This window comes from Ovis canadensis, chromosome 1, assembly GCF_042477335.2.
Source record: "Ovis canadensis isolate MfBH-ARS-UI-01 breed Bighorn chromosome 1, ARS-UI_OviCan_v2, whole genome shotgun sequence".
Classification (NCBI taxonomy): domain Eukaryota; kingdom Metazoa; phylum Chordata; class Mammalia; order Artiodactyla; family Bovidae; genus Ovis; species Ovis canadensis.
The window spans coordinates 93,676,500-93,689,656 of record NC_091245.1 but is presented as its reverse complement, the minus strand read 5'-3'; the positions used below and the strand labels follow the sequence as shown (position 1 = coordinate 93,689,656).

Sequence of the window (13,157 nt, the reverse complement as noted above, 5' to 3'; positions counted from 1 at the left end):
GTATTTATGGGATGTGCGCCGCCAGCCCCTGAGGATGGGTCAGGACAGTGTGAGGGCCTGGTCGGCAGCATGCAGAGGGCCTGGACCTGTTACTGCGGGGCCCTTGCTGGGTCTGAGACACACGTGTGTCTGCCAGACAGGCCCTGGCTTCTGGCACGGCTGGGACTGGCCTGGAACTGGTCCCCCAGGGTTTGTGCAGCTTCATTCCCACCAGGCCCTCCCTGCCTGGGAAGGAGGAAAGCATAATCATCATCGTCTCCTCCCACAAAGATGTGATTCCCAGAGGCCTCCTGCTCACCGTGGGAAACCTGGCTCAGCCTGAGCCCTCGGCTCTGGGTCGTGGGATCTCAGGGACCAGTCTCGTCTGGCAGGGAAGGAATCAGGGCTCTCACTGCATCGGGCGTGCATGTGTGTGTGCTCAGTTGTGTCCGACTCTTTGTGACCCCATGGACTATAGCCCAGCAGGCTCCTCTGTTCATGGGGTTTCCCAGGCAAGAATACCGGAGTGGGTTTCCATTTCCTCCTCCAGGGGATCTTCCCGATCCAGGGATCAAACCTGCATCTGGTTTATTGTGTGTGTGTTTTTTTTTAATTCATTTATTTTTAATTGAAGGATAATTGCTTTACAATGTTGGTTTGGTTTCTGCCATACATCAACATGAATTAGCCATAGGTGTACATATGTCCGGGGTTTGCCAGATGGCACTAGTGGTAAAGAACCCACCTGCCAATGCAGGAGGCGTGAGAGATGAGGGTTCAATCCTGGGTTGGGAAGATCCCCTGGAGAAGGAAATGGCAATCCACTCCAGTATTCTTGCCTGGAGAATCCCATGGACAGAGGAGCCTGGCAGGCTATAGTCCATGGGGTTGTGAAGAGTTGCACATGACTGAAGTGACTTAGCCCACACATACGTATGTATATATGTTGTCTGTTACAGAGCCCAAGTTTGAGTTCCCTGAGTCAAACAGCAAATTTCCATTGGCTACCTATTTTACGTGGGCTTCCCTGGTAGCTCAGACGGTAAAGAATCTGCCTGCAGTACAGGAGACCGGGTTCACTCCCTGGGTCGGAAAGATCCCCTGGAGAAGGGAAAGGCAACCCATTCCAGTCTTCTTGCCTGGAGAATCCCATAGACAGAGGAACGTGGTGGGCCATGGGGTTGCAAAGAGTCAGACCCGACTGAGCAACTAACATATACACACACATATTTCAAATATGGTAGTGTTTATGCTTCCCTACTACTCTCTCCATTCGTCTCACCTTCTCCGTCCTTCCCCTCGCCTGTGTCCATAAGTCTGATCTCTGTGTCTGCATCTGCATTTCTTGCATTCTTTACCACTGGCCCCTGTTCTGTGTTTGGATCCAGCTCTGAGATTCCAGGCACACTCAGGGAAATCACTGACAGCCGACTGAACAGGCTGTGGCTCAGCTGCAGACTAGAAAGCGGGGAAGGGGCCCATGGCTACTGGGGGAGGGGGAGGCAAAGGCCAGCCCACCAGCCCCCAGGTCCACCCATGTGTCTCCCACTGTCCACGCCCTCGCCTCCCTCACGTGGATGCTTTCACTCCTGGTGCTCGAGTCTCAAGCACAGACTTGAGCAAGAAGACGCGGCAGTTTGGGTCAGTGTGGAGGCCACGTGCTATGGACTATGGAAACAGAACCTGCGGTGTAGACCAAAGACCTGCGTTAGAATCCTGGCTCTGCCACTTGCTGGTGTGAGATGCTGGGCAAATCAGGGACTCTCCCTGGGTCTGAATCTCACCCTCTTTAAAATGGAGATAATAACAGCTTCCTACCCTCCATCAGGACTAGATACAAAGATTAAATGCAAAAGCACTTAGCCAGCAGCCAGTAAATGCTCGAGAAATACTGGTAAAATCAAGGTTGGGCAACATGATCGCAGGCTTCCTGCATATAAAGAACAATGCCCTGTGTGCTTAAAGGAAGAAGTTGGGAGATGGACTTCTTGAGAAAAAAGGAAATCTCAGTTTGATGAAAGAAAACAACTTTGACTGTCTGGGTTATTGATTCTGTACTAGACCTTTAGGGAGGCCAGAGAGTCTCAGCGCTGGAAACATTCAAGACAGAAGACAGACCAATGTTCTGGGCGGGGCTATCTATACACCTGCCTGGATATGTGGGATATTTGGGAATACCTTCTGGCTTTGAGAATGGTGGCTTCTCTAACTAATGACCACAGAGAATAGCTCTCTACTTTCAATGGTGAGATAACTGCTAGACTACAAATCTCAAAACAATAATATTTCCTCTTTTTTCTTAATCTACCTTTTAAAAAAGAATTACAGGCTATTCTTTTTGAGAAATACATGGTCACAATCTTAAAAGGCCTCTAGGCTGGGTATATCATTGATAAGAAAATGTTCATTAATTTCAAACTCATTCATTCATTCATTCATATAGTTGCAACTGTGAACTAGCCTTGTGCTTAACATTGAATTATGAAAGTGAAATATGGCTCCCAACGCCTGCCTTCTTGGTCAAAAATAGGGGTCCACATGGATGTGTCCCTTTTCCAGGACACCTATTTTATAACGAAATGGAAGTGGTCCCTAAGAAGAAACTGAACTTGTAAGTTAAAATTTTAGTGACTAAATATATATGAGGCCATTGTGGCTGTCTCAATTCTGCTTTCACAGATGAATGAGAATTCATTCCAACAAGGATTTCAGGCTGGGAATTAATGGAGGTAAATAGGGCTTGCGAGCCTGGGATCAGGAATATAAAAATTAGCTTAATGACTTTAAAACAAAGTAAGTAAACCCTGCTTTAATCCTGCACTGAGGCAAGGTTCTCATAGTCATAGCAGCTGCTATAGCCACCCTGCAGCCTTCAGTCAGCAACAGGGATCAGAAGGAATCACTCTAGGATATACCACCTCCTGGTGTAACTGCATAGGAAAATGTCTTCTCTGCCACATGGGGCCAAAACTGTATCTAGCCCACCCTTGTGCCCAGATCATTGCATTTAAGACATATGCATTGGATAAACAGATGAATGGTCAGGTTCCTTGTATTCAGGCAGAAGAATGTCAGAGAATTTCAGAAGAATAATAGCTAAGCCTTACTTTGTGTCAGGCACCATCTAAGTTCTATAGACAGTAACTCATTTAACTAACAATCCCACAAAATCGGTACTATTGTTATCATCCCCCTTTTACAGACGAGAAACCAAGACATTACATGACTTGCTCGAAGTCACACTCCAAACAGCAGACCCAGGATTTGGACCATTTGGCCCAGGTGTCCACACGTTTAAGAATCAAGCTGGGCTGCCTCCCTGAAGAATAGGTTCTGTTCTTGGAAATATTCAGGGTTGCAGAGGGAGTAGGCCCATTACAGAATACATCATCCGGAATGTCAAAAACTGCCCTTGACTCTGGATGAAACATCCCAACGTTAATGGTAACTCATTTATTAATTTATTTGAGGCATGTTTTTTGAGCTTTCCTCGCTTCTCCATAGGCACAGAGAATATTCTCCTCACAAAAAACCTTTCTGTATTCTTAAAAACAAGCATTAAACCACAATTTTGACTTGTTTTCTGTAAAAACTCCAGATCATTTGATTTTTCTTGCAGGACCCAATTTTTGTCTCTTCAATCTTTCTCTTTTTATCTCCAAACCTGCTCTGAAACAAAAATGTCCCTGTATGTGCATTCCTATTTATAAATCATGATGTGTGGGTTTTCCATCAGAAACAAGCAGTACCATCTTGTATTTGGCTTCCGTTCAGATCTTCTTCCTCTACACGCGCACCTAGACCCGTTTCTGCCTTCCCTTACGTCAGTCAGTCTTTTGCACTTCAGCTTTACTTTCTACGTGAATTCCGGACTGTGTTGTTGAATTTCGTCCTCTTTGTGAATTTCTGATTTGTCACGTGTGATTCTCGCTTTCCAGAGTACTGGCAGCTGCACCTTATTTGTAGCCATCCATCTCTTCTCGGCTGCTGAAACCCCCCCAGTGCAGTCTGCGTGTTTGATGATACGTAAACCCACAGATAACCCAGGTGGCACCATAGTCCCTATCCTGTGATACAGCGACACGCCCAGAGAAGGCAGATTCAGTGTCCAGGTAGCAGCAGCCAATGGCACTCTGGAGGGACCTTCTCGGCCACACCTGTGGGCAGCAGGAGGAATAGCCCCACCTCCACTCCCACCCCTGCAGGGATAGATGATAAACTGTAAAGCACAAAACCCCATCCATCTCTGTCATACCATTCAGAGGATAGATGGAAAAATCACCCAGACCGCCCAGATCTCTGCAGGATAGGGCTGCAGGCCATAAAGACCCTCTTCTCTGCTAGAGGTAGGTCTGCCTTCCAGGTAACAAGGGCCACTCTGGATCTTTAGTATGATTTAGCCACACTTAGGAGAAGGCAATGGCACCCCACTCCAGTACTCTTGCCTGGCAAATCCCATGGATGGAGGAGCCTGGAAGGTTGCAGTCCATGGAGTCGCTAGGAGTTGGACACGACTGAGCGACTTCACTTTCACTTTTCACTTTCCTGCATTGGAGAAGGAAATGGCAACCCACTCCAGTGTTCTTGCCTGGAGAATCCCAGGGACGGGGGAGCCTGGTAGGCTGCCGTCTATGGGGTTGCACAGAGTCGGACACGACTGAAGCGACTTAGCAGTAGCAGCAGCCACACTTAAAGAGACTACACCCACTCAAAGCAGAGCTGCTAAGAATAGTGTGCATTTTGCCTAGAGTGTATTAGGGAAGAGGAAGTGCAGGGGAAATACTTTCCCAAGAGGCCCCAGGTGGCCAAACAAAGACTAGGGTGCCCGGAGAGAGGAGAGGCGCGTTCCACAGAGACTGCAGAGAGGGGTTCAAATTGACTGGTGGTGTTAGTCGCTCAGTCGTGTCCAACTCTTTGCGACCCCATGGACTATAGCCCACCAGGCTCCTCTGTCCTTGAAATTCTCCAGGGAAGAATACTGGAGAAGATCGCCATTTTCTTTTCTAGGGGGTCTTTCTGACCCAGGGATGGAATCCCTGTCTCCCGCATTGCAGGCAGATTTTTTACTGTCTGAGCCACAGGAAAGCAAATTGACTGGATGCCATAGATTTCTTTTCCAGTATGTGGTCCACCCAGGCATGGGGACAGGTCTTCCTTATATCTGTGTGTGTGTTAATCACTCAGTCATATCCAACTCTTTGCAACCCCATGGACTATATAGCCTGCCAGGCTCCTCTGTCCATGGGATTCTCCAGGCAAGAATACTGGAGTGGATTGCCATTTCCTTCTCCAGGGGATCCTCCCAACCCAGGATCGGACCCATGTCTCATGCATTGCAGGCAGATGCTTTACCATCTGAGCTACTAAGTCATCACTGGTCCTCTTCATCCCAATTGCTGGTCCTCTTCAGATCCATCTCCCCTCAACCTCATCTATGTCCCCCCAGAGAACTCAGTGAGGCCTCTGTCCTAGGGCTCTTGCACCAGAGAGTTCACCAAGAGACTCTGAGGTCTTTCCATTTTCCTGAGTTTTATTCTAAAACAAACCATTGAGTCCCCTATACTCTGGGATTCCCTGAAACCATGGAGCTTTTATATGTGGACACATGGGTGTGCTTTTTCCAGCACCTGGACTTGTACACACAAACATAAACACCGGCACAGAGCTTATTCTCAGGGACTTGTTACAACCTAAACTCTTTGTTACTGATTGGGACTCGGGGAGAGGGATGCTGAAGGTTTAGGCTATGCTTTCTCTTAATAAACATTCCTTTTTTTCTTACTAAACACACTTTTTGTTTATGACATAAAGTTTCTCTTTTTTAGTTCTTCAAGGTTTAGGCTTTCTGTGCTCTTGAAGCCATCAGCTTGTCTTAATGAGGCTTGTATTTGCTTTTCATATGAATTATCCTTCCCCTGGTGGGCAATGAGTGCTGTGAATTGAATAAGAAGAGGGCAGAGTTCTCAGGGAAATAGCGACAGGGAGGAAGGGAACCCCATTCACTAACTCAGAGCTTTGAAACCAACTGTTGTAAAGAACCTACCTGCCAATGCAGGTAGACGTAAGCGATGTGGGTTTGATCCTAGGTCAAAAAGATCCCTTGGAAGAGGGCACAGCAACTCACTCCAGTATTCTTGCCTGGAGAATCCCATGGACTGAGGAGCCTGGCAGGCTGCAGTATAGGGTCACACAGAGTCGGACACTCTGAAGCGACTTAGCACGCACACATCAATCAGAAGCCCACTTGGTTTGAAAGTTTTAGGAACTCCAGATTGTAGAAAACTAAGGATCCAGGCGAAAAGTTCTTGGTCAACAGAGTGAATGTCCTGGGGAACCGGAACTCTGAGGGATAACAAATTATTTGTTTTAAGAGATGGAGCAGAGCACTGAGGACCAGACTGGAGTTTCTCTGTTCTGGGGTTGCACTTTCTGACTCCTAGGCTGGTCAGTTTTTACAGGCAATTTAGCAAACGGAATTTAGCTTTGAGTTACAACCAGACACTTCCCTGTGAAACTTTTAATTTCTTTATTCAAAATGTTTATCGTTTCCTTTGAATAAGCTGCTTTGTGTCTAGAGTTCTCATCTGGCTCATTTTATAGGATAATCCTGTAATTGAGGGTATGCACCAAATAACCTAAGAAACCCTCATGGAAAAGCGGCACTCTGCTTTTCCTCTTAGAAACCACGTATGCGCAGAGCTTACTCACCCTTCTTGCATCCTGCTTCAGATGGCTATGAGTTCCTGGAGATCCTGAAGCAGGTTGCCCGGGACAACACAGACAACCCGGACCTGAGCATCGTATGGATTGATCCCGATGACTTTCCCCTGGTGAGTGGCTCAGACTGGGGCCTCGTCCTTGGTCACCGTAGCAGTGTCGTGTTTGTGTTTAGCATGAGAACCGGATGCACAAAGGAGGAGGTAAAATAGGAGGGGCACTTGCAGAAGCCCAGTGGCTGCCTCCACCCAATATGAAGATCTTAGCCCCTGGGACAGCACTGAACTTAAGGCCTGGTGCCTACACTGACCTGGTAAGACTCACTGTTCTCACTCCCTGGAGGCCAGAGTTCCTCTGGGGCCCACCCAAGCGTGGTTGAAATTCTTCTGCCAACAGTTCCATAGCTGCCTACCACCCCTTGCTATAACCTCTTTCACTTTCTGAGGGGGACCATCACTCTGAGGCAACCCAAGTTTCTAAACCTTCAGAGATGAACATCCTGCATGGAGTTAAGAACAACTTCTGGGAAGGCAGGGACCCTGTCTGTCTTGTTCATCATGCCCTCCTAGCGTAATATCTAGCACCTGGTGAATGTGTAAGGCCCTTAAACTCTTGCTGGGTCAATGATCAAAGCCTTGACTATGCTTCATTTTAAAGAGAATAAACAGAATTTGTAGCAATATGTGAGCCCAGTGGTAATGAATGTAGCTAATAAACTCTATTATATGCCCAGAACTATGGTAAATTCTTTACAAGCATCATCTCATCTAATCCTCTCAACAACCCTATGAAGTACAGACCATTACAATACAGGCTGACAACTGGAGAGGTTTAAGCTGTAAGTGGTATATATGATCTTCTAACCTAGGTCTATGTGATGCCAAAGTTTGGTCTATTAGTCAATAGACTTTCAGTTCAGTTCAGTTCAGTCACTCAGTCGTGTCCAACTCTTTGCGACACCATGAATCGCAGCACGCCAGACCTCCTTGTCCTTCACCAGCTCCCGGAGTCCACTCAGACTCGCATCCATCGAGTCAGTGATGCCATCCAGCCATCTTTATCCTCTGTCGTCCCCTTCTCCTCCTGCCCTCAATCCCTCCCAGCAGCAGAGTCTTTTCCAATGAGTCAACTCTTCGCATGGGTGGCCAAAGTACTGGAGCTTCAGCTTTAGCATCATTCCTTCCAAAGAAATCCCAGGGCTGATCTTCAGAATGGACTGAATGGATCTCCTTGCAGTCCAAGGGACCCTCAAGAGTCTTCTCCAACACCACAGTTCAAAAGCATCAATTCTTTGGCGCTCAGCTTTCTTCACAGTCCAACTCTCACATAAATACATGACCACAGGAAAAACCATAGCCTTGACTAGACGGACCTTAGTTGGCAAATTTAATATCTCTGCTTTTCAATATGCTATCTAGGTTGGTCATAACTTTTCTTCCAAGGAGTATGTGTCTTTTAATTTCATGGCTGCAGTCACCATCTGCAGTGATTTTGGAGCCCCAAAAATAAAGTCTGACACTGTTTCTACTGTTTCCCCATCTGTTTCCCATGAAATGATGGGACCAGATGCCATGATCTAAGTTTTCTGAATGTTGAGCTTTAAGCCAACTTTTCCACTCTCCACTTTCACTTTCATCACGAGGCTTTTTAGTTCCTCTTCACTTTCTGCCATAAGGGTGGTGTCATCTGCATATCTGAGGTTATTGATATTTCTCCCGGCAATCTTGATTCCAGCTTGTGCTTCCAGCCCAGCGTTTCTCATGATGTACCCTGCAAATAAGTGAAATGGGCAGGGTGACAATATACAGCCTTGACGTACTCCTTTTCCTACTTGGAACCAGTCTGTTGTTCCATGTCCAGTTCTAACTGTTGCTTCCTGACCAATAGACTTCAGGTTGAGCTAAATGTGGATACTCAGTACTAGCTATCATTAGGATATAAATGATAGGGACTCCCCTGGTGGTCCAGTGGCTAAGATGCCCCACTTCCACTGCAGGGGGCATGCTTCCATCCCTGGCGGGGGACCAAAAAGATCCCACATGCTTTTCAGTGAGACAAAAGATAGGAAAAAAAAAATAAAAGACTATAAATGATCTCTGTCTTCTTCCAGGAATTATCATTTGTTGCATAGGTCACAATTGATCAAACTATGATTAAATATACAAAAATGAAGGGTGTCAGTGATCTCAGGGGTCCTGGAACCCAGTCCTACATAGAGGATGAGTGAATCAAAGGCAGAGAGTTCCATGTCACCTAAGGTCAATGTCATAATTCCGGGCAACCATAACGAAGTCAGGGCCTTATAAGATGCTGTAATTATAGTTTTGTTTGTTTAGCTGCTACCTGGCTTTAGTTCTCATTTACCTGAACTATATTGTTTTGCAAGCTCACAGATGCTCTGCTTTTTTCCTGACCTGCTCTGTGTTTGCCTTGCTTTTGCAAATGAGAAATCTTCAGACTTCTGATATCCAAGTTCTTGACTATCCTCTAGTCTCCATCAGACCATATATTTGCTTGGGAGACTTTCTATCCCTGAATATCTTTATCTTCTTACTTCATGGTCCCTTACTCATTGAGTCCTGCCCCAGTCAGATATTATTCCACGTGAACCCAAGTCTGTTTGAATGGAGAAGGCTTCTTCTTTCTTGCATGCCCACTTACGGCACACCACTGCTTTCCCAGACATCTCACGAGCAAAGGGGCTCAAGGTAAGGGGTTTTTAAGTGAGATATTGTAGAGGGGAATGGCTCTTTCACCATACATAAACTATAAAAGAGCCACAGGGAATTTGGGAAACAACTTTGGACGATCTCTGTAATATTCTTCCTTCCAGCTTTAGAAGTTTTTATATTACATGCTTTCATAGTTTGTGTTATGACATCTTTTTTCCATGCTTATTTAAAGTGCTGAATGCCAAGTCTGCAATTTCCTCCATGCCCACAGCTGTTTTGGAGCCCTTTAACCAATGGTGGCCTCATTACTGTGATGGGATGGCAGGTGGGTCCAGCCACAAAAAGTGGCTTGAACAGGGGATGATGCCTGCTGTCTAATTTTATTTTTTGTTGCTACAGCTTGTTGCCTATTGGGAAAAGACTTTCAAGATTGACCTCTTCAAGCCACAGATTGGGGTGGTGAATGTGACAGATGTGAGTATACCTCATGAAAGCTTGCTCAGATAACTTCCACCTGCCCTGGTTTCTGCCACACAGCCCAGACTGTGAGATCCTGTATAGGAGTCCAGCCCCTCATGAAATAAGCAGGACTCTTGGCCTTGCTAAAGCTCAGGAGACTTGCCAGCATGGACCGATCCTAGTCTGAGTCAGGGGTGGGGTCAGGGCAACCAAAGATACTTTTGCTTTTCACCTTATATCCTACCATTCTTTTTAAACTGGTTTAATGTAAGCAGAATTTTAATCATTATTAGTGATTTTAAAAAGTGAAAGTCTCTCAGTCATGTTTGACTCTTTGTGACCCCCATGGATCATATATAGTCCATGGAATTCTCTAGGCCAGAATACTGAAGTGTGTAGCCTTTCCCTTCTCCAGGGGATCTTTCCAACCCAGGGATTGAACCCAGGTCTCCTACATTGTGGGTGGATTCTTTACCAGCTGAGCCACAGGGAAGCCCAAGAATACTGGAGTGGATAGCCTTTCCCTTCTCCAGGGGATCTTCCTGACCCAGGAATTGAACTGGGGTCTCCTGCATTGCAGGCAGATTCTTTACCAATTGAGCTATCAGGGAAGCCCAGTAATTTAAAAATTAGTTTGCAAAATAATAAATGTAGAATTTCCCAGGTAACTGAACATCTACCAAGAGAGTGATAGGACATTGCTAAAAAATAAAAAAAGAAGAACATTGCTAACTGGCTATATAAACAAATAGTGGAGGGATTCCCCGGTGGTCCAGTGGTTAAGACTCTTAGCTCCCAATGGAGGGAGCATGGGTTCGATCCCTGGTTGGGGAACTAAGATCCCATATGCTGTGTGTCCAATAAATAAAAGAAAATAATTTAAAAAAAAATTAAAAAACATAGTGGAATATATATATAATATAATGCAATGGAATATAGATTTCCTTTTATATTGCACAAACAGGATACTACACGTACCATTTGCTACTAAGCATTTCTGTTTAACGGGCTCTCCAGGTGGCGCAGTGGTACGGAATCGCTTGCCTGTGCAGGACATGGGTTCGATCCCTGGGTCGGGAAGATCCCATGTGCACATATCCCTGATAAGTGTAAGTGGCCTGCAGTTCACTGAGCACAGCCGCGGGGAACCCTCTGGCCGGGCTGATCCTTAGTGCGCTCACTCTCACACTCCTTGTCTCTGGATGCAGGCTGACAGTGTGTGGATGGAGATTCCAGATGATGACGACCTGCCCACAGCTGAGGAGCTGGAAGACTGGATTGAGGATGTGCTTTCTGGGAAGATAAACACTGAGGACGATGACAACGACGATGAAGAGGATGAAGACGACGACAATGACGATGACAATTCTGATGAAGAGGACAATGATGACAGTGATGACGATGATGAATAGCCTCCAGCTCCAGATGAGTGTCACGAAGACGGAACCCCAGCTACCCACTACCACGCAGACAGCACGAGGTGGCGGCACGCAGCCCCGGCCCGCGTCCAGCCAGTTCCTTTCCCTTTTCCGACGTCTCTTTTCCCATGTCTTTCTCGTCAGATGTGCAACTCAGCAAATGCCTTTCTAAATCCAGCAGTCCCACTTGCTCAGCAAGGACAGTGGGGAATTATTCCCATGTTGGCGGTCTCGATTGTTACGAAAAAGCTTTCGTTCATTGTCAGATCATCAGTGGCCATAGCAGTGCCCGAATCTGGTTGTCTAGAGAGAGCAGTCCCCTAACACCTCGATTCAAGTTTACTTGTTTGACGATGATAGTAGCAGAATGGACAGCTTGCTAAGTCACAAGCACAGCGTGACCTTACAACCAGAGCCCAGGGGAGACACACAACCCATTTAGCCCCTGTGCTTAGAATATTAGTTAGGATCCCTCCTCAAGCCGAGAAGATCCCTTTTAGGGAAGGCTCAGTCTTGGAAATAAGTTTTGTAAATCAGCTTCTCTTGGTTCTATTAAACTTATTATTGATTATGAACTCAGATCCAAGCCTTTGGATGGCTATTGTGAGGTTTTGAAAAACATGCGTACTGATGTCACCATCGTTTCTAGTATATCAGGATATTGGGATGGGAGGTTGATTTGCTCTCTGAACTTCCCTGCAGATGACCTTTGTGCATATACACAGGGCTCTGGGGAGCTAGAAGGATTAAATGTTGTTAATTCTTTCTGATGTCTTTAGGTCTCTGATTGGGTCAGCTGGTGTCCTAGCTTGAGCTGGGATCCTGATATCCCTCTGTCTCGTCGCTGCTAGTCAGCCTTCCCATTCAGAGTCCAAGTTGGTTTTTCCAGAGGGCAATTCACTCTCCACTGATCAGTGCTCCCACAGGTGAACAGGACGACAGTCATTAGGAGTCATAATGATGTGCCTTTCAAACTATCTAGAAGTTATATTGTGCTCTGTAGTACTAGCATTGGGTGTGCATTCTAATGTTCTAATTTATTTTCTCAGTCTTTTAACACATGTGTAAGACACTGCAAATTCTTTAAAAATAGGACAATCCTTTTATGGAATAGCAGCTAACTGTCATTAAAGTTTTATTTTGAAAGTACTGAGACTATCTTGAAAATCCTCTCTTGATTTTTTTGTTTTTCTGCTCATTCTCTCTCTACTCCTTAGTTTTCCTTTCTCCTCTCTCTTCCTTTGCCTACCCTTTAAATGTCAGTCTTCCACGGTATCTCTCAGCTCTAACATTCTTCCAAGATAGCTTATCATCCATGCCCATCAGCTAATAACTTCCAAGTCTGGGTCTCTAACCTTGACCTCTCTCCTTGGTTTTAGACTCACTCATTCGGCTGCTGCTGGACATCTGGGTTTGGATGTTGTACAAATGCTTCAAACAACATCATAAGACCAAAACCCATTACCCTCTCCCTTTAACTTGTCCTCCCCTTCATGAAGTCCCAGTTCAAATGATTAATATCAGCATCTGTCCAATTGCCTGGGTGGTCTGAAGGGGAGCCCTTCCCCTCTGTGCCCATGGCTTGGTGTACCTACCCCACATCCTGGCACTTATCATTTAAAGTGTAACACATATTTGCATGTCTGTTCTTTCATTAAATCCTACGTAGGCTCCTTGAAGACAAGAGATTTATTTACCATTGTATCCCCAATGCTTAGCACTTTGCTTAGCATGACGCAGACACTCATTTATTGAAGTGATGGGTGAATGATTATCAGCTCTGTTGGATCACAGTGCTTCCAAGGCCTCCTTATTTTTCTCTCTGCCTCACAAAGCAAGGCAGACACTTCCCAAGCTGGGCTATGTAGCCATCCAGAGAGACTCAAATAAGCTCTGGGAGAGGTGAATGTAT

General features: G+C 45.9%; 1 protein-coding gene across 1 annotated transcript in view; it reads left to right on the top strand.

The window, feature by feature from the left end:
* CASQ2 (calsequestrin 2) overlaps positions 1-12,929 on the top strand; it is a 73,111-nt gene extending 60,182 nt beyond the window's left edge. Inside the window, exons 9-11 of the mRNA XM_069601541.1 lie at positions 6,709-6,809; positions 9,768-9,842; positions 11,036-12,929. Coding sequence (XP_069457642.1) covers positions 6,709-6,809; positions 9,768-9,842; positions 11,036-11,239 — 380 coding nt within the window. The 3' untranslated portion in view covers positions 11,240-12,929. The remainder of the gene's footprint in view (positions 1-6,708; positions 6,810-9,767; positions 9,843-11,035) is intronic.
* The last annotated feature ends 228 nt before the right edge of the window (positions 12,930-13,157 follow it).